This window comes from Scyliorhinus torazame, chromosome 18, assembly GCF_047496885.1.
Source record: "Scyliorhinus torazame isolate Kashiwa2021f chromosome 18, sScyTor2.1, whole genome shotgun sequence".
Classification (NCBI taxonomy): domain Eukaryota; kingdom Metazoa; phylum Chordata; class Chondrichthyes; order Carcharhiniformes; family Scyliorhinidae; genus Scyliorhinus; species Scyliorhinus torazame.
This window is the reverse complement of record NC_092724.1, coordinates 15,681,927-15,707,610: the sequence shown is the minus strand read 5'-3', so window position 1 is coordinate 15,707,610 and position 25,684 is coordinate 15,681,927. Positions and strand designations below refer to the sequence as shown.

The window sequence follows — 25,684 nt, the reverse complement described above, 5'->3', positions numbered from 1 at the left end:
ATGTATTTTATATAAAAGAAAAATTTAATGATCTGTTCCGGCACAGAATTTGGTGGTGCAATAGAGATTACAATAACTGGCAAACACTTGTGGCATACTCACTTTAGATACAAGTCTTGGCAAAATAGCTTTTAAAAACTGTGCGTAGAAGTTGTTCATTTGAATTGAATGTGATATAAACCATTGATTTTAATGAAAGAGCATACTGCAGTTCCTCCAGCAGCATTACTAATAAATGTGTTGCATAATGTAGTACTGAGGTCTGCAGACCAGGAAACGAAAACACAGGTAGATCAGTCAGCACGAGAGAGAAAAAAGACAGGATAATATTTCAGGTAGAGCCCTTTGTCAAAATTGAAAACTGAAAGGTTAGCAAGCAGTTTAGCAAAGATGGAACAATAGATAAAAGAGAAACAAGAGACACGCTGATTAAAGAGAGGAGGTTAATGGGTTGACATTGACACCAGAAAACTCTCAGATAATGCAAAGGTTCTTCTCAGTGAGAGCAATGGAAAGACATAACAAGAGAACCTACACATAGCTAATCAGCATTGATCCCTGGAGCTATTCCATTCCAGTGAGGGAAGTGCTGGAACGATTACATTTGGTGTCAGTAACACTGGGATAGGGATGAAAAGGAAACTCATCACCCTAGACCAGGCATTGTCAAACTCAAGGGCGTGACCCGCGGGTGGATCACGGGCGGGTGTCGGGAGGGTCGCGGAGCCATCCGTCGCGGCGCTCCCAATCGCGCAAATCCGTGCGCAACAGCTGCAGCAGCCGGCTATTAATAATGCTGGCTGCGAGCGGCCTTCAAAATGGCCAGGAACAGAAAAATAAATTTGGCCGCACTACGCATGCGCACCGATGATCGGGCACGCAGGCGCAGTGCGGCCGCATTTTTTTTTATATGGTCGCAGCCTTTTTTCTTTACAAGTTGGGGGGGGCCAAAGATACCAAAGGGACCATTGGGGCCAAAGGGACCCAAAATCATTTACTCCATTTTTGTCAGCAATAAACAACGTAAGAGAAAATGGTGGGTCGCGCAGGTCAGCCAGCGTGGGTCGCAAAGGTTGGCCGGCGTGGGTCGCGAAGGTCGGCCGGTTGGTAAAAAAAAGTTTGAAAAACACTGCCCTAGGCTCCCAGGTTTGATCACAATTTAACAGGGCCACCATAAACAGCCTGCTGACATTCCCTGCCTAACTTCACACATGAAAAATGACTTGCGGGCAACTAGCGACCATACCTCCATAAACATAAAAACACATTTTTATAATCATTGAATCTCTACAGTGCAGGAGGAAGCCATTCGGTCCATCAGTTCTGCACCGACCCTCTGAAAGAGGACCCTACCGAGGCCTATTCCCCCACCCTATCCCCATAACCCCCACCTAACCTGTACAAACCTGGACACCAAGTGGCAATTTGGCAAGGCTAATTCACTAACCTACACAGCTTTAGACTGTAGGAGGAAACCAGAACACATGGAAGAAACCCACGCTGAAACGGCGAGAAAAGGCAAACTCCACATAGTCACCCAAGGTGAGGGTTGAACCTGAGTCCCTGGCACTGTGAGGCAGCAGTAGTAAACACTGTGCCACCGTGCTTTTGTTTCTGGAAAACAATATTTTTTTCTGTTCTGAATTGATATTTTTAATGTCCAAATGTTGGATCCTCTCCTTCTGTAGAAAGGTCAAGGAACAGACTGATAACCAATTAACAGTTTGTGAAAACGTTTCTGAAGTCACTCCAGAATGCTGATATTTGCTGATTTTCTTCCCCTTTATGAGTGCTCCATTTTATTATAAACCATTGTTATCACTGGCTACATAATTATAGTTAATTGTTGCCTACATACAGTATTAATTATGAAACATACCTCTCTTGACTTTCCTTTGTACATGCATTCATTCTGTTTGCGTTCAGGAACGGCCCACATCGCCTGAAAAAATGGGGAAGGAGACTTGTAAACATGCAATACTAGAGATGAACAGTCATTACTCGGGGCAAACCTGTGAGGCTTTGAACAGCATTTAAAAAGCAACACGCTACTGGAAACTTGAAACCCAAAAATCTGGTTACATTCAGAAAAACCGAGTCAATTAGTGTCTCAGGCCCTTCTGACCAATACTCAGAACTAGAAGATCGTACAGATGAACTGCATTTAAAAAGGAACATTGGAGAAAGGGGGATGGGGAAAAAAACAAATACTGCAGTAGAAAAATGACCTGTGAATAGTAGACAATTGAGTGATAGACCCGCTATTAGCAGGAGACAAAGAAAGCATTCGCTACATCAAAGAAGTGAAAAATATATCTAAAAGGCGCAGTGCGAACGATCAGCCAAAGGGACATTGGTAGAACAGGAAACATGAAAAATCAGGAGGATGGCAATGGCAAAGATATAGACCATCCCACCAGTTGGAACACTACTTGTGGTCTGTGTTGCCCGTCGGTGTAAACCTATTTCTACACAGCCTCCTTTGTGTGTGTTTTTCTCCTTTCAACTGTGGTCTTCCTTTTAAATATCTGTTCTACTGTAATAGCTCCCAATCCTAAAACCAAAAACATCAACCTGTTTTTTGTTCTCCCCCCCCCCCCCCCCACCCCCCACCCCCCAGCAACACAGGTGCTCCTTGACCTGCAGCCTTCACTATTTTTAAACATGATGTGATGTCGACATTGTTTGTTCTGAATACGTCAACCTTCAATGACACATTACCAAGCAATCAGCTCAAGGAGCAAGTGTTAATTACCACTTCCCTGGTATGTTGAATAAGGTTAGCAAAATATAAAATCACCTGCATTTATAGCTCCATTGAAACACACAGCCAGTTCTTGCACATAATTCAAAATGCCAAACTACTTTCCAGTCATAGAATCATTGGAGCTTAAAACATACCAGGAGACGATATAGCTCTTTGTGCTCTTTAAAACAGCAATCAGGCTCAGTCCCACATCCCTGCTTTTGTCTATAACCCTGCAAGTTGTTCATCTTCAAGTGCCTGTTCCCTTCAAGTCCCTTTAAGATAAATTATGGGATCAGCTTCCACTGCCTTTTCAGATAGGGCATTCCCAATCCCGATAATACTCTGTCATTCAAGCTGGGAAAATTCCATATCTGAACACACTTCTGAATTTGAAGTTCTGATCAATGTATAAACTGTTCCCCTTATTTGTAATGTTCAGCAATTTAATTAAGTTGAAAAGGGGATTATTTTGATATTGCATGCAGCAACAGGTTAATCTTTGAACAAAGTATCAAAAACATAGCTGTTCGACAATTTTTAAAATGTGATGCCAACAGTCCAATTCAAGCAGAATCAGCTGAACCAGTGTTAAAATGCAAGGAATTTAAAAGCTTTGGTCAGTTCCACCGCAAAATGCTTACACTCTACTTTATATGCTTTTTTATGCTGGTTCAAGATTAAATTTGTCTGGATCAGGCACCACCCAAAAAAATTGGCCCCTGGTAGAAATGACAAGATTCTGATTGCACTAGTAAAGAAATGCATTACAAACTGGCCTTATTTTTATTGGCACACAGGGACTAGAGCAGACACTTAAAAAAAAACATTTTTCTGAGGCGTTCAAGACAGACGACCCTGACCTACACAAGAAATCCAGGTACGACCTCCGCAAAGCCATCCGGAATGCCAAGAGAGAATATCAAACCAAGCTAGAGTCACAGACAGACTCTCGGCGGTTGTGGCAAGGACTAAACAACATAACGGGCTACAAAGCGAAGCCGAACAGTATCTCTGGCAGCAGCGCACCCCTCCCCGATGAACTCAATGCATTCTATGCTCGGTTCGAGCAGGCAACCAGGCAACGTGCCTCAATGACTACCGACCAGTGGCCCTGACTTCAGTCGTAATGAAGTGCTTTGAGAGGTTGATCATGAAGCGCATCACCTCCATACTCCCAGAACGCCTTGATCCACTGCAATTCGCATACCGCTGCAACCGGTCTACATCAGACACCATTTCCCTGGCCCTACACTCATCCCTAGAGCATCTCGAAAACAAGGACTCCTACATTAGACTCCTATTTATTGACTACAGCTCCGCCTTCAACACCATAATCCCAGCCAAACTCATATCAAAGCTCCAAAACCTAGGACTTGGCTCCCCACTCTGCAACTGGAGCCTCGATTTTCTGACCAACAGACCACAATCAGTAAGAATGAACAACAACACCTCCTCCACAATAGTCCTCAACACCGGCGCCCCGCAAGGCTGCGTACTTAGTCCCCTACTCTACTCCCTGTACACACACGACTGCGTGGCAAAGCTTGGTTCCAACTCCATCTACAGGTTTGCTGATGATACAACCATAGTGTGCCGGATCTCGAATAACAATGAGTCCGAATACAGGAGGGAGATAGAGAACCTAGTGGAGTGGTGTAGCGACAACAATCTTTCCCTCAATGCCAGCAAAACTAAAGAGCTGGTAATTGACTTCAGGAAGCAAAGTACTGTACACACCCCTGTCAGCATCAACGGGGCCGAGGTGGAGATGGCTAGCAGTTTCAAATTCCTAGGGGTGCACATCTCCAAAAATCTGTCCTGGTCCACCCACGTCGACGCTACCACCAAGAAAGCACAACAGCGCCTATACTTCCTCAGGAAACTAAGGAAATTCGGCATGTCCACATTGACTCTTACCAACTTTTACAGATGCACCATAGAAAGCATCCTATCGGGCTGCATCACAGCCTGGTATGGCAACTGCTCGGCCCAGGACTGCAAGAAACTTCAGAGAGTCGTGAACACCGCCCAGTCCATCACACAAACCTGCCTCCCATCCATTGACTCCATCTACACCTCCTGCTGCCTGGGGAAAGCGGGCAGTATAATCAAAGATCCCTCCCACCCGGCTTATGCACTCTTCCAACTTCTTCCATCGGGCAGGAGATACAGAAGTCTGAGAACACGCACAAACAGACTCAAAAACAGCTTCTTCTCCACTGTTACCAGACTCCTAAATGACCCTCTTATGGACTGACCTCATTAACACTACACCCTGTATGCTTCATCCGATGCTAGTGCTTATGTAGTTACATTGCATATGTTGTGTTGCCCTTTTATGTATTTTCTTTTATTCCCTTTTCTTCTCATGTACTTAATGATCTGTTGAGCTGCTCGCAGAAAAATACTTTTCACTGTACCTCGGTACTCGTGACAATAAACAAATCCAATCCAAATTTACTAAGACACCAATGAAACAAGTAAATGGTTCACTATCGTATAATTCTGGATCAGGTTGCTCACAGGTGGTGGTGGCGTAGTGGTACTGTCACTGGACTAGTAATCCAGAGACCCAGGGTAATGTGCTGGTAACCGAAGAGTTGCTTTGGGGGCCTTGGATGAGGAGTTCCAGAGAGCGGAGCTCCTTGGTGTAGAAAACTGGGATATGTGCAGCCTCAGGTGCATGTTCCCTGCTGAGACCCCTTATTTAATGCTAGTGAAGTTGTATAGCCCTGCGTTTTCTGGCGCTTAAGCACACGGCTTAATGTGTTCGCTATGGGACTTTGCTCCCATTTAGTTGAATCGCTCCTGAAAAATTAGTACATCATCTTATTTTGCCTGATTATGCTGCTTCACAGAAGGTATGGGCAATAAATGCTGGCCGAGCCAATGGTGCCCATATCCCGTCAATTAATTAAAAAAAATTAAAACATTTTTTTATTATGGCTAATCCACCTAACCTGCACATCTTTGGACTGTGGGAGGAAACCAGAGCACCCGGAGGAAACCCACGCAGACACAGGGAGAACTTGCAGACTCCACACAGACAGTGACTCAAGCCAGGAATAGAACCTGGGACCCTGGAGCTATGAAGCAACTGTGCTACCATGTGCTACCATGCTGCCCAAACAGAAACTCTCCTGCCTAGGTTATTTTTTGTGTAAATTTAGAGTACCCAACTCATTTTTTCCAATTAAGGGGCAATTTAGCGTGGCCAATCCACCTACCCTGCACATCTTTGGGTTGTGGGGGCGAAACCCACGCAAACATGGGGTGAATGTGCAAACTCCACACGGACAGTGACCCAGAGCCGGGATCGAACCTGGGACCTCGGCACTGTGAGGCAGCAATGCTAACCACTGCGTCACCGTGCTGCCCTACTCCCTGGGTTTTGATTAAGACTACCATAATCTTAGCATGTTCAAGGCTAGGTTATAGAAAGACAACATTCTGCCAGTTAGCCTTGGCTTCGAGCACACACTATTTATTCCCTGCACCATTTTCTGCTCAGCTCTTTAATTGGAAAACAGAGTTTATGATTGAATCAGAACACTGTATCAAACATTTGCTTGGATCAGAACTTTTATGCAGTTTGCGTGAATAGGAAATTGTTCAGTATTCTGTAAGTCTCCATTGCTTGCACTGCATTTTCAGGCCTCCGCTGGATTTGCTATATTCATCTCTGAACTGATCATTAAATGAACAGCATTACAAATATTTCCAAGATATCTATCTGGTTGGTAGAGCCACTGTTGCAATACCATTGATTCCCAAAAGAGGTCTCACAAGAGTTAGTGACAATGAAGTAACAAGCTTCAATTCAGCTGCCTGCAACAAAGATTCACTCTTTCTCCTTGGAAAAGTGCTGAGCCAGTCATTTGGAGACTTGGACTTTAAAGAGTGAATTGTCTTTCAATTTAAATTATTAGAGCACAGGCATAGCATGGAATAGAAAAGACAAGTCACACACAGTAGCAAGTTTGGTAATGCTTCCAAAACTCAGAGCAAATGTGAAAGTAAATGAGAAATCAGATTTCAGAGTAAAACAGCTTGGCAAATTGCCTGGGCTGCACGCATGTTAACACAGTACATGCACCAACACCGGTAGACAAGGGAACATGCTTCCGTTGCAGTTACCCGGACCTGACAAATCATTATGGGGGACCACACAGCAGGGGCAAGCACTTCCTCACAGAGGAAGGTCAGGGAAAATAAATCAAGACATTATTGGTCTGTTTTGCCATACTTCCAAGTGGATGGTTCCGAGCAACTTTCCCACCCACCCACTCAGCTAGAGTTGGCCTGTGAGTCACAGAAGAAAGAAGATTAAAAGGGTTTAAACTCTGTCAGCTGTTAACTGTTAAGACTTTTAACGTTAACGGAACAATTTACAAAGTGCAAAGACATTGAATGATGATGGTGTTTATATAGTCAGTCTTGCTATCTCCTGCTAGACAGCAGAGTTTGATTAAACTCTCATAGTAACATCCAATCCACTAATAGAACGAAAATCCAATTGCATTTTGTTTAGGCTAGCAAGGAAACTGTAATAAAAACAGATAAAATATTATAAACTAATGTAACTCTTCAGATCATTAATGTCAAGGCTTTAGCCAAAAGTGCAGCAGCAGGGGAGAATTAAAATTGTTAATTATTTCAGTGATTTGCTTGTCGCAGAAAAATCTCAGAACAGAGAAATGAAAGGCTTGTGGAGTTAAACTGTCATCTGCATTTCATTTAGGAGAATGCTTGGACACATCAACTTAAATGCATAAACGTTTCAGCATAAAATGAGCATCTACTGTCACCGGTGTGACATCACTCAACTCCAACCCTGCCTCAACTTATTATCGAGTGAAACTCTCATCCATATCTTCCTTACCTCCAGAATTGACTATTTCAATGCGTTCTTGGTCTTCCACTGACCAGTCCCCATAAGCATCAGTGCATCCAAAACTCTGCTGCACATACCCTGACACCAAGTCTCCCTCACCCAGCATCCTACTGTCTGCTGGCCTGCACTGCGCTCCCAGTCTGGCAGCACATTTTAAAAAAAATTCTCATTTTTAATTTTTAACCCCACCATAGCCTCAGCCCTCATCAAATTTGGAGCCTCCTCCAGCCCTACGAGATCTCTGGGTTCTTCCAATTCTGACCTCTTGCATATCCCAGATTCCCTCTGTTCTGCCATTGTCAGCTGTGCTTTCAGCTGCCGAGTCCTAAGCTGCAGTATTCCCTCTACAAACTTCTCTCCCTCACTTTCTTTAAGTCACGCCACAAAACTGACAAGCTAATGAAGGGTTCAGTCCTAATATCTCTGTGCCTCTGTGCCAAATTGCCCCCATGAAGCACCTCAGGATATTATGTTACATTAAAGACACTATATAATTCAATTAGCTGTTAAGATCAGCAGCCTTGAATTGGGAGGATTCTGGGTGGGCGTGTTCGCGGTCTTAGCCAGGATAGTGGAGGTGGGAGTGGACCCGGACCCTTTGGTGGTGATATTTGGAGTTTCAGAGAAGCCGGAGCTCATGGAGAGGAGGAAGGCCGATGTCTTGGCCTTCGCCTCTCTGATTGCACGGCGACAAATTTTGCCGGAGTGGCGGTGGGCATCGCCACCGGGGGTAGCAGCATGGTTGGGTGACCTGTATGACTTCCTGCAATTAGAGAAGATAAAGTATGAGTTAAGGGGCTCAGCAGGGGAGCTTGAGAAAAGGTGGGGGATGTTTGTGACCGTGTTTAAGGAGCTGTGTTTGAATAAAATGCGTTTAAACAAAAAAAAAGATCAGCAGCCTTGTATCATATTGTACATTATCTAGTCAGATGCTTTAAAATATTGCAGCACTAAATTGAAATACAAGGAAGGTTATTGTTCTGATCCAAATGGCTCAACAACTCTGTTACATTCTACTGAGCCACCAGAAAGTGTTATTAACATTATGGCAATTTTAATAGTGCGCATCATGCATAACAATTGTTTATTTTGAGGAAAGTACCTCACTCCCCCAGAAAACTTTGATTTTTGGATACTTCAGTCAAACTGTTCTGGCACCACTTGACACAGAACTCCAAAAATCTATCCAAAACCAGCAGACAAGACATCAGTCGGCTGGTGTAACAAGAAAGATCGATAGGGTGAGATCAGACAGTTGAAAATGAAATGAAATGAAAATCACTTATTGTCACAAGTAGGCTTCAAATGAAGTTACTGTGAAAAGCCCCTAGTCGCCACATTCCGGCGCCTGTTCGGGGAGGCTGGTACGGGAATTGAACCGTGCTGCTGGCCTGCCTTGGTCTGCTTTAAAGGCCAGCGATTTAGCCCAGTGTGCTAAACCAGCCCCTGATGATGTATGTTCCATCCATTTTAAACCAGTGCAACCATATGCAAAAACTCACTTTACAATTCATGCACAAAATGGGCTCCTTGATTGCTGAGGGACTTTCTCCTGTGATTAGCTGATTCTTATACACTGCAAGGGCCAACAAAGCCAATGGTGCAAGGACAACCCTACAAGCTAGTACTTATAACAGAAATCATCAATTAGAATTCATAAAATCCCTACAGTGCATAAGACCATAAGTCATAGGAGCAGAATTAGGCCACTTGGCCCATTGAGTCTGCTCCACCATCCAATCTTGGCTGATATTTTCTTATCCCAATTCTCCTGCCTTCTCCCCATAACCCCTGATGCCCTTCTTAATCAAGAACCTATCTATCTCTGTCTTAAAGACACTCAGTGAATTGGCCTCCACAGCCTTCTGCGGCAAAGAGTTCCACAGATTCACCACCCTCTGGCTGAAGAAATTCCTCCTCATCTCGGTTTTAAAGGATCGTCCCTTGAGTCTGAGATGGTGTCCTCTGGTTCTAGTTTTTCCTACAAGTGGAAACATCCTCTCCATGTCCACTCTATCCAGGCCTCGCAGTATCTTGTAAGTTTCAATAAGATCCCCTCTCATCCTTCTAAACTCCAATGAGTACAACAGACCCAGAGTCCTCAAACGTTCCTCATACGATAAGTTCTTCATTCCAGGGATCATTCTTGTGAACCTCCTCTGGACCCTTTCCAAGGCCAGCACATCCTTTCTTAGATACGGGGCCCAAAACTGCTCACAATACTCCAAATGGGGTCTGACCAGAGCCTTATACAGCCTCAGACGTACATCCCTGGTCTTGTATTCTAGCCCTCTTGACATGAATGCTAACATTGCATTTGCCTTCTTAACTGCCGACTGAACCTGCACATTAACCTTAAAAGAATCGTGAACAAGGACTCCCAAGTCCCTTTGTGCTTCTGCTTTCTGAAGCATTTCCCCATTTAGAAAATAGTCTATGCCTAAATTCCTCTTTCCAAAGTGCATAACCTCACACTTTTCCACATTGTATTTCATTTTCCACTTCATTGCACACTCTCCTAGCTTGTCCAAGTCCTTCTGCAGCCCCCCTGCTTCCTCAATACCACCTGTCTCTCTACAGATCTTTGTATCATCTGCAAACTTAGCAACAGTGCCTTCAGTACCTTCTTCCAGATCATTAATGTATATTGTAAAAAGTTGCAGGAGGCCATTAGTCCATCCAGTCTCCACCAACCATCCAAAGGAGCACAGTACCTAGGCCCACTCCCCCGCTCTATCCCCGTAACCCCATGCATTGATCATGGCAAATCCACCTCTCCTGCACATCTCTGACCACGAAGGGGAAATTTAGCATGGCTAAACATCCTAATCTGCACATCTTTGGACTATAGGAGGAAACCGGAGCACCTGGAGAAAACCCACAGACTTGGGGAGAGCTTGCAAATTCTGTAAACAGTCACTCAAGACTAGAAATGAACCCGGGTCCCTGCCGCTGTGAGGCAGCAGTGCTAATTACTGTGCCACCGTGCCATAGTACGGCATTCGCAGCAGCAGGCAGAGATTCAGCCACCACCAGCAGAAACCAGGAATGGGGACTGTGATTTCCCCAAGTTATTGGAGAAAATCTGGCTGTCAGGCAGAAGGCAGAGAGTTGGGATAAAAGGTTCTTTTTCGGAATGGCAACCGGTGACGAGTGGTGTCCCGCAGGGTTCAGTGTTGGGGCCACAGCTGTTCTCTTTATATATTAACGATCTAGATGACGGGACTGGGGGCATTCTGGCTAAGTTTGCCGATAATACAAAGATAGGTGGAGGGGCAGGTAGTATTGAGGAGGTGGGGAGGCTGCAGAAAGATTTAGACAGTTTAGGAGAGTGGTCCAAGAAATGGCTGATGAAATTCAACGTGGGCAAGTGTAGATTCCAACAGCAAGTGCGAGGTCTTTCACTTTGGAAAAAAGAATAGAGGCATGGACTATTTTCTAAACGGTGACAAAATTCATAATGCTGAAGTGCAAAGGGACTTGGGAGTCCTAGTCCAGGATTCTCTCAAGGTAAACTTGCAGGTTGAGTCCGTAATTAAGAAAGCAAATGCAATGTTGTCATTTATCTCAAGAGGCTTGGAATATAAAAGCAGGGATGTACTTCTGAAGCTTTATAAAGCATTAGTTAGGCCCCATTTAGAATACTGTGCGCAATTTTGGGCCCCACACCTCAGGAAGGACATACTGGCACTGGAGCGGGTCCAGCGGAGATTCACACGGATAATCCCAGGAATGGTAGGCCTAACATACGATGAACGTCTGAGGATCCTGGGATTATATTCATTGGAGTTTAGGAGGTTGAGGGGAGATCTAATAGAAACTTACAAGATAATGAATGGCTTAGATAGAGTGGACGTAGGGAAGTTGTTTCCATTAGCAGGGGAGACTAAGACCAGGGGGCACAGCCTTAGAATAAAAGGGAGTCACTTTAGAACAGAGATGAGGAGAAATTTCTTCAGCCAGAGAGTGGTGGGTCTGTGGAATTCATTGCCACAGAGGGCGGTGGAGGCCGGGACGTTGAGTGTCTTTAAGACAGAAGTTGAGTTCTGGTCATGCCCGGCACTACAGGGGTTCTGGGTGGGGGTGGCAAAGGTGCTTTCGAAGGTGGTGGGGGTCCGGGTCGAACCAAGCTGGGGGTTGGCTATATTTGGGGTTGCAGAAGAGCCGGGAGTGCAGGAGGCGAGAGAGACTGACGTGTTGGCCTTTGCGTCCCTAGTAGCCCGGCGCAGGATATTGTTAATGTGGAAGGAAGCCAAACCCCCGGGTGTGGAGACCTGGATAAACGACATGGCAGGGTTTATAAAGTTAGAACGGATTAAGTTTGTGTTAAGGGGTTCGGCTCAGGGGTTCACCAGGCGGTGGCAACCGTTCGTCGATAACCTCACAGAAAGATAGAGGGAATGGAAAAGAAGTAGACAACAGCAGCAACCCATGGGGGAGGGGGGCGGGGGGGGGGGGGGGGGGGGGGGAATCGAATGGACTCTCAGAGATGTTATTGTATATGTATAGGTAGTTGTTATAGGTAATTGTATATTGGATTGTTGGATTGTATTTTGAGAGTATTTATTTTGGACAAGGCAGTTGCCATTCAGTTTTGTTTTTGTTTACATATTATTTATTTATTTGTTTAAAACTGGCCACTGTTATTTATATTGCTTTATTGTTGTGTAAAAGAAACACTACATACTGTTATGTTTGGCCAAAAATCTTGAATAAAATATATATTTTTTTAAAAAGACAGAAGTTGAGAAATTCTTGATTTCTCGAGGAATTAAGAGAGCGGGTAAATGGAGTTGAAATCAGCCGTGATTGAATGGTGAAGTGGACTCGATGGGCCGAATGGCCTTACTTCCGCTCCTATGTCTTATGGTCTTAAAATGCAGCGGGATGTTGGCGAAAATTCTGCTTTTTCTGCTACCTCTCCGATCATTGATTCTGCTGCTTGGGGAAATTCTGTCAAATCGGTGATTGAGGTAAGCATATGGTCACAGCAGCCAAATGTGAACTTATAATCGTCTCCAATGCCGTGCACCCACATATATATATATATTTAAATTTAAAGTACCCAATTATTTTTTCCCCCCAATTAAGGGCAATTTAGCATGGCCAGTCCAGCTAATCTACACATCTTTGGGTTTTGGGGGTGAAACCCACGCAGTCATGCGGAGAATGTGCAAACTCACACGGACAGTGACCCAGGGCCAGGATTCAAACCCATGTCCTCAGCACCGTATTTCCAATGCTAACCACTGTGCCATGTGCCGCCCCCTCCACATATATGTTTGATTACACACTTGAAACTGGTGAAGTGCTTGTTTGCATAGATCGAAAAAGAAAGGTGAAGTAACACAGGATCCTAGAGCCTCTTAAACAGCCTTAATGCCGAAGTGACTTCTAAAACGCAACCCTGATCAAATTTTGTTCATCCTTTTCTTAAAAGATGTTGGGCGGGATTCTCTGACTCCCGACGGGCCGGAGAATCGCCGGGGGGGCGGCGTGAATCCCACCCCGCCGAGGCGCCGGTTTTTCGGCGGGGGTGGGGATCGCGGAGAACTGTTCGGGGGCCGTTGGCAGCGGCCCCCCCCCCCGGTGATTCTCCGGCCCGCGATGGGCCGAGTGGCCGCCCGTTTTCGGCGGATCCCACCGGCGTAAAATACACCAGGTCCGTACCGGCAGAAATCGGCTTTGCAGGCGGCCTGCGGAGTCCTCGGGGGGGGCGCGGGAGTATCTGGCCCCGTTGGGGGGGGGGGGGGGGGGGGGGGGGGGGGGAGAGGCCCACGGTGGCCTGGCCCGCGATCGGGGCCCACCGATCCGCGGGCGGGCCTGTGCCGTGGGGGCACTCTTTCCCTCTGCGCCGGCCGGTGTAACAGTTCGCCATGGCCAGTGCGGAGAAGAACCTCCTTGCGCATGCGCTGGGATGACACCAGCACAGGCTGGCGCTCCCGCGCATGCGCCAACTCGTGCCGGCCGGTGGAGGCCCTTTGGCGCCGGTTGGCGTGGCGCCAAGCCCTTTGACGCCGGCTGGAGCGGCGACAACCCCGCCGGCGCCGGCCTAGCCCCTGAAGGTGCGGAGGATTCCACACCTTCTGGGCGGCCCGACACCGGAATGGTTCACACCACTCCTCGGCGCCGGTACGACCCACCCCGCCGGATAGGGGAGAATGCCGCCCGTTCTCTATTGTATGGAATGTCTTTAAAAAAAGAGAACAGGAGCACAAATGTCATTCAAAAGGGATAATTGTACTCCTTCAAACAATGTTCCTTCATGAAAGGAATGTTACCTCTTGACTTTCTCAATATCCATCCCCCCACCCCAAAATTCTGTCAATCCTGTTGGCACACTCTCTGTTCCTGCATTTTCTCTGTCCCTCCAAGTCTCAGCTTTCTCCTTAAACAGAATTTTTTAGAATAGAATTTACAGTGCAGGAGGCCATTTGGCCCATCGAGTCTGCACCAGCCCTTGGAAAGAGCACCCTAACTAAGCCCACACCTCCATCCTATCCCCACACCTCTATCCCCATAACTCCATTTAACCTTTTAGGGACAGTAAGGGGCAATTTAGCATAGCCAATCCACCTAACCTGCACATCTTTGGACTGTGGGAGAAAACCAGAGCACCTGGAGGAAACCCACACAGACACAGGGAGAATGCATACCCCGCACAGACAGTGACCCAAGCAGGAGTCAAACCAGGGACCCTGGAGCTGTGAAGCAACTGTGCTAACCACTGTGCTGCCCAATCTATTTCTCTTAGCAAAGCAGCATGGTTTTTATGCAAGCACCTTTTTTAAACAAATACATAACCCAGGTACTGAAGCAGAGCATACCATGGTGACAAAAATAACTGGTGTCCTTTCTCAGTCCCCAAATAACTCAAACTTTGCCAAAATGTTTTGAAGCTATGGGCTCCTTTAAACGGCCTCACATTTGGCGTGAATTAAACCTAAAAGAAACAACCTGTTCCCTGCTAGATAAATCCTGGCCCGTGACAAAGGATTACAGTCAACAGTAACTCTCTGACCTCGGTCGAAGAAACTCTGCCAAAGTCAAAAAAGAGTTTCCAAAACAAAGACATCAACATGAACAGCAACTTCCTGTCCTCTGCAGGAAAGACTCATCCTAGCCAGCTGTACAAACGTAACATAGTAATCCCACGGTACATTGCCTTTGTGACAGATTTTTGACTATTTTTAATCAATTAATCTACAACTGAAAATTAGTTTAATATGTTTATTCTTGCATGATAGTTTATATTTAACAAAGACTGGTTTCCACACACACACACACACACACGAGTTTGAAATGCTGACGATAATGTTTGCCCCACATTGCTGTTCCAACACTATTCACCATTGCACAACAAACCATAAACAAACCCATTTTGGAGTGTCAGTGTCCAAGGTCAATTGTCCTGTAGGCAACAGACAGCCCCATGTGAGTATGTTTGTAAAAGGTTTCTGAACAGACATTTCTCGTAACAAAGCAGATTGTTATTGTATTTTAGCATATTACTTTGGCCCATGGTTCCTTTCATCACATTACCTTTTTCATTCCACTCATTCAGAAAGTATAACTCCTACAACAAGACTAAATTGAAGAGCAGCAAAACTTCTGGCAGAAAGGAAACTTGTTTTCATGAGAAAACATACACTACCTTTAAAAAAATTGAAATTCTCATATAATTTGGATAAGTGTTAAACAATTGGCTGTTTCTTATCTGCTTAAATCAAATCACAGGAACATTAATTTTGTTTTTTAAAGTTCACTGATAGAAATGACAGACTGCTACCGGCAATTCAATCAGTTCTTTGATGTGAAAAATATTTATTCCTTTAGCAAATTTCCCCTTTCCATCTTTATCTGTCACTTTCTCCCCATCTCCCTTTGACTCTTTGTACGGGTATGATTGCCTAGGCACTAGGTTTCAGGGTCTCTGACACATTCTACCAAGTGATAATTCTTTGTGCGTGTCCCAGATAGTGAGTAGCAGCTGACAACTGGTCTGTTCGGCAGGAGGAAAATCACAGACAAACCCAGTTCCGTACACACCTACCACCCTCACACATGCTTTCCAGCAACTGGTTCTAGATAACCATCAGCAATGGGACAGGGGCCAATTTTTTTTGCTGCTGCATTTTGAAACACTGAGGCTGATTGCAACTCCTTATGCTACCCTGTTGCGATTGGCCATCTTGCTTTGTGATCACTATCCAATGGCCCTTGCTGGATATTAAGGAAAGAGAAAGAAAAAGATTTGCATTATACAACATTTTTCATAACCCTAACGAGGGCACCACGGATTACACTGCTGCTAGTCTTCAAAATAACACCGTAGAATTTTTTTAATCCACCCAACCAGGAAAAAGGGGACTTGGTTTAATGCCTCATCTGAAAGTTTAAGGTCATGGGCAGGAGATTTTGGGGGATTTGAGGAAAAACATTTACACCCAGAGGGTGGTGGGAATCTAAAACTCACTGCATGAAAGGGTGGCAGAAGCAGGAACCCTCACAACATTGGTTTTTATCAATTTAAAGTACCCAACACTCTTTTTTCCAATTAAGGGACAATTTAGCAATGGCCATACCTTGCACATCTTTGGGTTGTGGGGGTGAGACCCACGCAGACATGGGGAGAATGTGCAAACTCCACACGGACAGTGACCCGGGGCCGGGATCGAACCCGGATCCTCAGCGCTGTGAGGCAGCAGGGCTAACCACATAGGAAACAATTTAGAAATGATTCATCTTTAAAACAGGTGTCTTGTATTGGGGTCCACAGCTTTACCAGTACATTGATTGTACACTGATCCTGTAGAGTTGCCAGTTTAGTATTCATATCAACAAGCATGACCCATAAAATAAAAAAGGAGAATTCTCTCAATATGCTTACTTGTGAAATACTGTCTGAAACATTGTCAATGTTGAGTGCGAAGATTGCATCTCTCGCTCCTACAAACAACAGATTGTGCTCCTCACTGAGCAACAGTGTTGAATAATTGGAGATTCCTTGTTCAGCAAATGTTTTCAAATTTGCATCTATAAAAAATATGATAAAGTTATGGAAGGTTGTCAAAAATATTGAAGATTTAAAGAAGATCATCTCCCACTTCCAGATATACATTGTATATTAAAGTTAGAGTTATGCCAGCAATCATACAGGTTACCTGCAATGTGAAATTACCATTAATATGAAAGATTATTTGAATGTGTAAAACATGGAGAACAGATGCAATATATGCCTGAATACCCATGCTGCCATTATCTGATAGATTTCTGGGAGTCAGAAACAGTTGGAGTAGAGTTTTACATTCAAGAGATTTTGGAATTGTGGCTCTTTTATAAAGCATGGCGCAATCTCTTCAAAAATGAGCTAATCGTGCTTCCTGGTAACCACATCCTCAGATGCCTCCAGAAAGCCTCTACAAAGCAGAATCAAAATTGTATTTCTCTCAGGCTTACATCTCATCAGGGAGAACTTTTTGTAGCCAGGGACAGCAGAAGGATTAAGTTCCGAAACATATTTTTTGCACAAACCAGTTATAACCTGAAAATAATTTCAGTGAAACTCCAAGTTCAATTGTGTCTCACACTGCTAAAGCAAAACTATACCGAATCTCGGAGTGACACACACAATTCTGTGAGAGAACGAACTGGTGGTAAAAATAACCTGTAGCAGAGCAGAGAAATTAGATTTTGGGTACAGTAATGTACTAGTTGTGGTGCTGATCTAGCAAGCGAACGTTCACGGTAAATTGTTAAAACCAATAAATTGAGCACTGGAAAGGAAATGGCTATGAAGGCTGCAGGTTGCCATGTAAATACAAATAATCCTTCAGAAGAGAACCTTCAGAGCGGCATGTGGCGCCATGGTTAGCATTGGGACTGTGGCGCTGAGGACTCAGGTTCGACTCCCGGCCCTGCGTCATTGTCTGTGTGGAGTTTGCACATTCTCCCCGTGTCTGCGTGGGTTTCACCCTCACAACCCAAAGATGTGCAGAGTAGGTGGATTGACCACACTAAATTGCCCCTTAATTGGGGAAAAAAAGAATTGGGTACTCTAAATTTATTTTTAAAAAAGAAGAGAACCTTCCAGCCCTGCTCCATTCACCCTGCAAGCAATACCAGTCCTACACTACTTTGTTAACTCTCAAATAGAGTGTGAAGTGCCCAGTAATTCATTTGTTTCAAGGAAAAAGCCCGTCGCTACCTTCTGGACAAGTAGAGATTGGCAATCAATGCAGCTATGGTAACATAATTCAGGCCCTATGAACAAATAAAAAATCAAATAGTGGAAGAAGAGGTCAAATACAAAATCCTATTGCTCTACTTTTGAAGGAGTGGTGGAAATAAAGCTACTTGATTTTCAAATAAAGTACAATCTTTAGTAAAAAAAACTGATTCTTACCTTGAAAATTCACAGTTTTTCTTGGTGTACAATCTGTTAGAGAGGCTTGTGAATGTAAGAGAAATCTGATCAACAGATTATAAAACAGGAACACAGCAGCTTTTTGCATTTTTGAAAAGCGTATTTTCAGTGTCGATGTTTAAAGCTTTGGAATGCTGCTACTGATAAACATATTTAAGACAATATTTTAGAACCTCTTTGATCAGCTTCAATAACCATTTTGCTGAAGGAATTGTTTTTCTGCAGGACCAGGGTCCACGACCATCGCCAACATTGTGCCAAATTTGAAGTATCATCTCAGGTAAAGGCACTTGCTGCAAAGCATACGTTCAAAAGAGAGACAATCTCCCAGGTTGTATCCTTTAACCACAGGTTGACCGGTAGTACCCTTCAAAAAGCATTGACCTGAAACAGAAGTTGCAGATCAGTATCTCTGCACAACTTGACATCCTTCAGTGTAACAACTCAAAATGCCTTCTGAACATCCAGTTTTACAGCAGTCTACACTGTAAATTCTGAAATCGATACCTGTACCAAAGTAGTCATTTTAAACATTTTCTGATTATATCCTTCTTGTGTGCAGGAAAAACTAAAACTAATGAAAACATTGCTGAGTCTCTCCTGTCCGCATGGTCAAACAAACAGAGCAAAGACGAGCTACTGTTGTCTCCACTGAGAATCAGTCCAACTTGATGCTGCACTGGCATTTCAAGATGTTAGTTTCATATGACATTTAATAAACTGTTTGCATTCAGTGTTTTAAAACACCCTGAATGACACTGAACAGATCCCTCCACTCATCCCATATATAGATTATTTTCAAAATAGCTATGATGTTGCTTCTGGTCTGCAGTTTGGTACAATTTAACTTCTAATTTTCTTTAAAAAACTGAAATGATATTCAAGTGTGTTTCTTCCAGCTCTGAAATTTCAAAACATTTGCCTTTATTTACAGAGAAACTTCCACGGAAATACAATCTGAAAGTACCCTTCCATATTTTTGATTCTGGAAATATACCGACGAGTTTTGAATACTTTTGCAGTATACACAGGGTCTAATATGTAAACATAGAAACCTCTGATCTATTGCAAAATCTGTCCTCATGCATTAGTGTGTGTGCAAAGACATTTTTAGGAAACTACATTTAAGTTCTCCTTTTCTAAGATTTTAATACCCTCTAATTCCTATCATGTGGCTAGCGGCTTGCAGCTTGACATCCCACATGTAACTTTAGGGTTTATTTTTCATCTCACCCACCACCTCATCCCACCCCTTCCAATCAAGGACTTATGCTGTTTCATTAGAACAAACATTACACAAGTGCAGGGTGGGCAGCAGGAGCGGGAAATCCCGCAGGAGTCCCAAAACACGGTTTACACCAGCGGGATTTCCTGTTGCAATTGTCCCCATCACCTGCCAGTGGCGTAACGGGAATTCCGACGATGAACGTCGGGATCCCCATTTGAATACATTTAAGTACCTTTACACCTTATAATTCTGCCCCTCTCCCGTTGGATTGTCCATTCACATTGGCGTGCTGTGAATCATGACAGGTCTCCCAGGGCGTGCACCTGGTGAGCAGAACCTGCTAGAGTTCAGGTGAGCATATTGCTCGGGCGGGGAGTGGGGGGAGCCAACTCCGCCGCCAGAAAACATGCCTCGAAGAGCCGAAAAATCCTGTCCAATAAATGGGTGCGGATAAAGCAAACAAGCTATATAAATTGCTCCATCCCATGCCCATCATTCAAGGTTAGAAAACGTCCACAGGATAGTAGGCATGAAGCTTAAACATTTAAGACATATTTAGATGAGCATTTCAAATGCCATAGCATACAAGGCTACGGACCAAGTGCTGGAAAATGGGATTAGAATAGATAGGTACTTGATCACTGGCACAGACAAATGGGCCAAATGGCCTTTTGCTCTGTTGCAAAACTCTGACTCTATAAGGTAGATGATTTGGGATCAAGAGATGGATGGACTGATATCAGCTAAGAAACTGGACTGAGTGTTACAGAGAGCATTAGCGATCTGCTGTCCCCTTGGGGAAGTGCCATAAGAAAATTAATGTTTCCTTGAGTTGCAGACCACCAGATGGTGAGGAAGAAAGTCTTTTTTTTTATTTTTTATAATTTTTTTTCCAATTGAGGGGCAATTTAGCGTGGCCAGTCCACCTACCCTGCACATCTTTGGGTTGTGGGGGTGGGACCCACGCAGACACAGGGAGAATGTGCAAATTCCACACAGGCGGTGACCCGGGGCCAGGATCGAACCTGAGACCTCAGCGCCGTAGGTATCAGTGCTAACCACTGCGCTACTGTGCCGCCCCCGCGAGGGAGAAAGTCAACGACAGAATGACACCAATGGGCTAAATGGCCTTGTCCCATTCTGGATTTATTATGTGATCATGAATTTGAATACACATTTTAAATAAATTATTTCAACAAAGTAAAAAAGGAAATCCACTAATTTTGCCAATTGCTGGTCTAAAGCATTGGTTTTCAAACTTTTTTTCTCAGGAACCACTTTTGCCAACTGGCCAACCTTTGGGACCCACGCCGCGTTCACTTACCTTTAATGCGAAAAGGGAGCTTGCTAGGTCCGCATGATCTCGCTTGAATCAGGTTCAAAGGAGGAGAGGGCAATGGCATATCAGGTGCAGACTTCAGCCAGTTCCTTTTGTGCCATCTTCAGCTTTATGAAAACAGAAAATCCAATGTTGCGCATATAGGTCGTCGTGAAGGGCAATAGCAACAAAATGCTTGTTTTACTCAGCACTGGATACTCCTGGGAGATGCTATCCCAGAATGCTGACACTCTCATGGGCCTTTGGTGTATTTTTAATGTTGTATCACAGGTCAGGTACAACAGTGTAGTCTTCTAATTTGGAGTCAGCTGTAAGTTAATAACTGACTCTGGGGAGACTTCCGGTGACGGCGGGCGGGAGGCGGCCGCACAATGGAGAGCCCCCGCTTGGGAACGGCAATTTCGGGGCTTTAAGCCCGGTCCCAGGGTCCGCGGAGGTGGTAGAAGAAGGGAGAAGGCACGGAGGAGGCACTGAGAAGACACAGGAGGGGAAAAAACCCTAAAGAAAAATGGCGAGGGTGAGCAGAAAAACGGCCGGAAAAAAACCAGCTGGAGGTCCGTCGGGGAGTGGAAAGGTCACCAGGAAAAATAGAGGCTGGAGCACCAGGGAAGGCCACACTGCTTACGGCTGAAGAAATAACCAAGGTGATGGCTGCGGAATTTGAAAAGCAGTTGGCGCAGATTGCGAAATGCATGGAGACGGTGAGGAAGGAGATGAGGGAGGCTTTGAGTGTGCTGGTGGAGGAGGCGGTTTCCCCGGTGAGGAAGGAGGTGGCGAGCGCAGTGGCGGAGGTGCAAGAGCAAGGGGAGGCGCTGAAGGAAGTGGAGGAGACGTTATTGCAGCACGGTGATCAACTTGCCTCGATGGGGAAAGAGATGCGGAAGGTGATGGATACTAACAAGGATCTGCGAGGAAAAATGGAAGACCTGGAAAATAGATCCAGGCGACAGAACTTGAGGATTGTGGGGCTGCCCGAAGGAGTTGAAGGACCGAAGCCGACTGAGTATTTTGCCGCGATGCTGGCAAAACTACTGGGGGAGGGGGAGGACCCCTCCCGATATGAACTGGATCGGGCTCATCGGTCGTGGAGGCCTGTACCAAAGGCGAGTGAGCTGCCAAGGGCAGTGACTCTGTGCTTCCGTAGGTACAGGGTGAAGGAGAAGATCCTGAGCTGGGCCAAGCAGAAGCGGGTGGTGCAGTGGGCTGGAGCTGGTATACGTGTATACCAGGACTTTACGGTGGAGCTGGCAAGGAGGCGGGCTGCCTTCAACCGGGTGAAGAGGGCACTGTACATTAGCAAGGTGCGGTGCGGCATTGTATATCCAGCGAAGCTGAGGGTGACTTACAAGCTCAGGGACTTTTATTTTGGAACGGCGGAAGCAGCGGAGGAGTTTGCGAAAGCAGAAGGACTGTGGCAGAACTGACAAATTGAGGAATGGCCATGTGCCGATGTAACCTCATGACTGTATTTTCTTCTTTTTTGTATCACTGCGCGCGGGTGTAAAGATTAAAGGAGCCAGGGTGGTATATATTTGGACGAGGGAAGGGACGGGACTTTCACTCGAAAGGAGGGCTCTTTGGGGTGTAGGTGGCTATGCGGGGTTTGTGTGCTAAAAGGGGATCTTTGGGCTTTCCTGGGGCCGGGCAAGTGGGAAAGGGACCCGGGCGGGGGCCTCCACGCTGGCCGGTGTGTGCCGGCCAGTGAATGGTAGTGAGGTGGGGGAGGGGCTGCGGCCATCGGAGCCTGGCAGAACAGGGTCCGAGTGGTCTAGCCGGGGTGGAAAGTTGGGGGGGGGGGAAGGAACCGAGGGTAGGGGGAGGAGTTTTACAAGAGGCAGTGGACGGGAGGAGCTGGAGGTCTGGGGTGGGGGAGCTGTGTAAGATTAAGGGTGACGACGGGTAATCCCTGATTTATTTTTGTCATTTGTTTATGTAAACATGCGGGTTGAGGTTTGGGGGTTGGTGGGTAGATGGGATCGTTGTTGTTATTATGGGGACTGACATATCTTGCTGATTATTGTTTATCGTTGATGGATGTAAATGTGGGAGAAAATGTGAAAATGGAGGAGAATAAAAAAAATTTAAATTTTTTTTAAAAATAACTGACTCTGGGGTCTCAATCTCAAACGGAATTTCAGACCTACCATTTCTCTTTCAAAATCGGAAACTTTCCCTCTCATTTGAAATGAAATGAAATGAAAATCGCTTCTTGTCACAAGTAGGCTTCAAATGAAGTTACTGTGAAAAACCCCTAGTCGCCACATTCCGGCACCTGTTCGGGGAGGCTGTTACGGGAATTGAACCGTGCTGCTGGCTGGCCTTGGTCTGCTTTCAAAGCCAGCGATTTAGCCCTGTGCTAAACAGCCCCTGCAAGTACTTCCCTGAATATAACACACATAGGCTTTGCATCCTTATTTGCATTGGCACAATTGACAAAATAATACCTCAAGAAATCATCTTTATACTACTTTGTTCCAGAGTTCAGTTTCTTTTTTGTAGGCTGTAAACCTGAGGCCTTGGAGATCTGTATAGAGCCAATACCAGCAGCACTGCTCTGTCCTGCCCTGGACTCTCCTGACAGCTCCCTCCAGCAGTTTCTGTTGCGAGATCCTGTCCAGTAGGTACACTGCCTATCTGAGTCTCTGGCTGTCTCTTACTTTTAAAGAAAATGATCCATCTTCACAGTCCTCTTGCTAGAAGCTAGAAAATGGAAGCAGCTCTGCTCCTTAATTTGGCACCAAAAGCACGTACACTGAGGGCGCTTGACGTCAAATGTACCTGCAGGGTGCGTGACCTCCTCACTGCTGCCACTTCTGGCTGGAAGACTGGACACAGTCTCATTTCTTTTCATTTAAAGGCAGCAGCAGCCGCCATTCTCAATTTATAAGCCGGAAGCGGCTCAGGAGAGTCCAGGGCCAGTTGGGCGTTTCTCCCGCAATCAGAACACTGTGGGAACAGCGCGACCAATCGCTCCGCAACCCTCCCGACACCCACCGTCGCAACCCACACTTTGCATAACGTTGGTCTAAATAAAAGTTACAGGTTTGAGCATTCATTTTGAAAAACTATCAATTCAAACTACAGTCTATGGACATGACTAAATCATATGTTTGACAAATAAGTGAAACCAATGTCATGGGCTACATACTGTTAAAGTAAACAATCTTCCTTTTTCAATGCAAAACGATCTTTAGCTATTTAAACATTGGATTGTTGGCTGGGGAGCAGGAAACCATGTAAGTTATTAACCAAATACAAAGGAGTTATGTTCACAACTATTCATCAGACCACTGAACACACAAGCTAATGAAAGAATGTTATTAAACCAGTGTGCTACAGACCAGTATATAACAATGATAATAATAATCTTTATTGTCACAAGTAGACTTCCATTAACACTGCAATGAAGTTATTGTGAAAAGCCTCTGCTCGCCACATCCCGGCGCCTGTTCGGGTACACAGAGGGAGACTTCAGAATGTCCAAATTACCTAACAGCACGTCTTTCGGGACTTGTGGAAGAAAACCGGAGCACTCGGAGAAAACCCACGCAGACACAGGGAGAATGTGCAGGCTCCACACAGACTGTGACCCAAGCCTGGATTCGAACCTGGGACCCTGGAGCTGTGAAGCAAAAGGGCTACCCACTGTACTGCCCTTAATCACAGTCCCAAGAAATGTCACCCCAAGCACAGGATTTTAGTACAACTACTTATGCTGACAGATTTATTTTCCCTTTGGGGAATAGTGGGGAGTTAGTGTGAAGGATCGCTGGGTCAGCCCATTGAATCCACATCATGAACATTCCTTCCACGGCCAACAAGTCATGAACCCAGAGCTTCTGGCCCAGAGACACTACACTGTACCACAACACCTCGTCTGGTTCAGTGTAGTTACCAAATATCCAGTGATATTGACTTTTTAAAAATATTTTTTTTAATTATAAATTTAGAGTACTCTATACATTTGTTTTTCTAATTATGGGGCCAATCCACCTACCCTGCACATCTTTTTGGGTTGTGGGGGTGAGACCCACGCAGACACAGGGAGAATGTGCAAACTTCACACGGACAGTGACCTGGGGCCGGGATCGAACCCGAGTCTTCGGCGCCGTGAGGCAGCAGTGCTAACCACTGGCAAGAAGTGATTGCGTTGAATCTCGAGGCGTTGCGAGCCGGGTAGATCCCGGGAGTGGGTCTCCAGGCTTTTATCGGCCATGCTGCGTCGCGGCGAGCTGCATTTTGGGCACAGCGAGGCCGTTGGATCACGGCCAATATTTTAATAACCTCTTAAAACTGTCACTCAAAATGTGAATGCTGCCGCTTGCTGAGATATGTGGTTGAGGGCCAAACATATTTAGCCAAACATCTATAATGCTTAGCTATAATCCTAGGAAATGTAAATAATGGAGTCGATCAAAATGAAATCATTGCAGCAGAAACAGACCTAACTTGCTTTACAGCATTTAGCTATTGAAACAGAAAGAAAAATGTTGTAAATTTAAAAATCTGTTAATTCCAGGAACAGGGGACTGTTTTTTTTCTGTTTCCCTCACTTGGGATTGGGGTTCCTCCATGATCCATACCTTTTCTGTGAGGCTGTGAACCACATTTATTTACCACAAGGGCCCAACTCTGCGGAAATTGCAGGGAGGGTTTAAACTGTCCAACTCTGCAAGGAATGTTACATGTCAGCTGACTCCCACACCAAGAAAAATTGCGAGAAACAGAAATGAGAGCAGGTATCTTGAAATCGGATTGAGCCCACCATTTTCAACGTCGTCAAAAAACCAGGCCTTCGTCTTACAAAGTACAACACGGATATGGGCAACTCAATCCCACCAATCCCATTATAGATTTCTTCTCCACACAAGCAATAGTTTGGGAACATTTGAGCATGTGTCGGCCATTCAGCCCGTTGATCCCGCTCCACCATTCAAATAGTTTGTGGTATATCTCCACACCATTTTCCCCCACTATCCCCATATATTTTAATTTATTAGTATTCATAAATCTATTGATTTATTTTGAACAAGCGCAATGATTGAGCT

At 45.1% G+C, this 25,684-nt stretch overlaps 1 protein-coding gene across 3 annotated transcripts in view; it reads right to left on the bottom strand.

Moving 5' to 3' along the window:
• The window catches only part of LOC140394968 (semaphorin-4E), a 116,624-nt gene that overhangs the window by 43,918 nt on the left and 47,022 nt on the right, over positions 1-25,684 (bottom strand). For 2 of the 3 annotated variants that reach the window (XM_072482228.1, XM_072482229.1), the window contains exons 2-4: positions 18,049-18,453; positions 16,534-16,679; positions 1,880-1,942 (exon numbers count right to left, since the gene is read on the bottom strand). In XM_072482228.1, coding sequence (XP_072338329.1) covers positions 1,880-1,942; positions 16,534-16,679; positions 18,049-18,157 — 318 coding nt within the window. In that variant the 5' untranslated portion in view covers positions 18,158-18,453. Of the gene's footprint in view, positions 1-1,879; positions 1,943-16,533; positions 16,680-18,048; positions 18,454-20,621; positions 20,730-25,684 lie in introns of those variants that run through there. The other variant, XM_072482230.1, reaches the window with a different exon arrangement.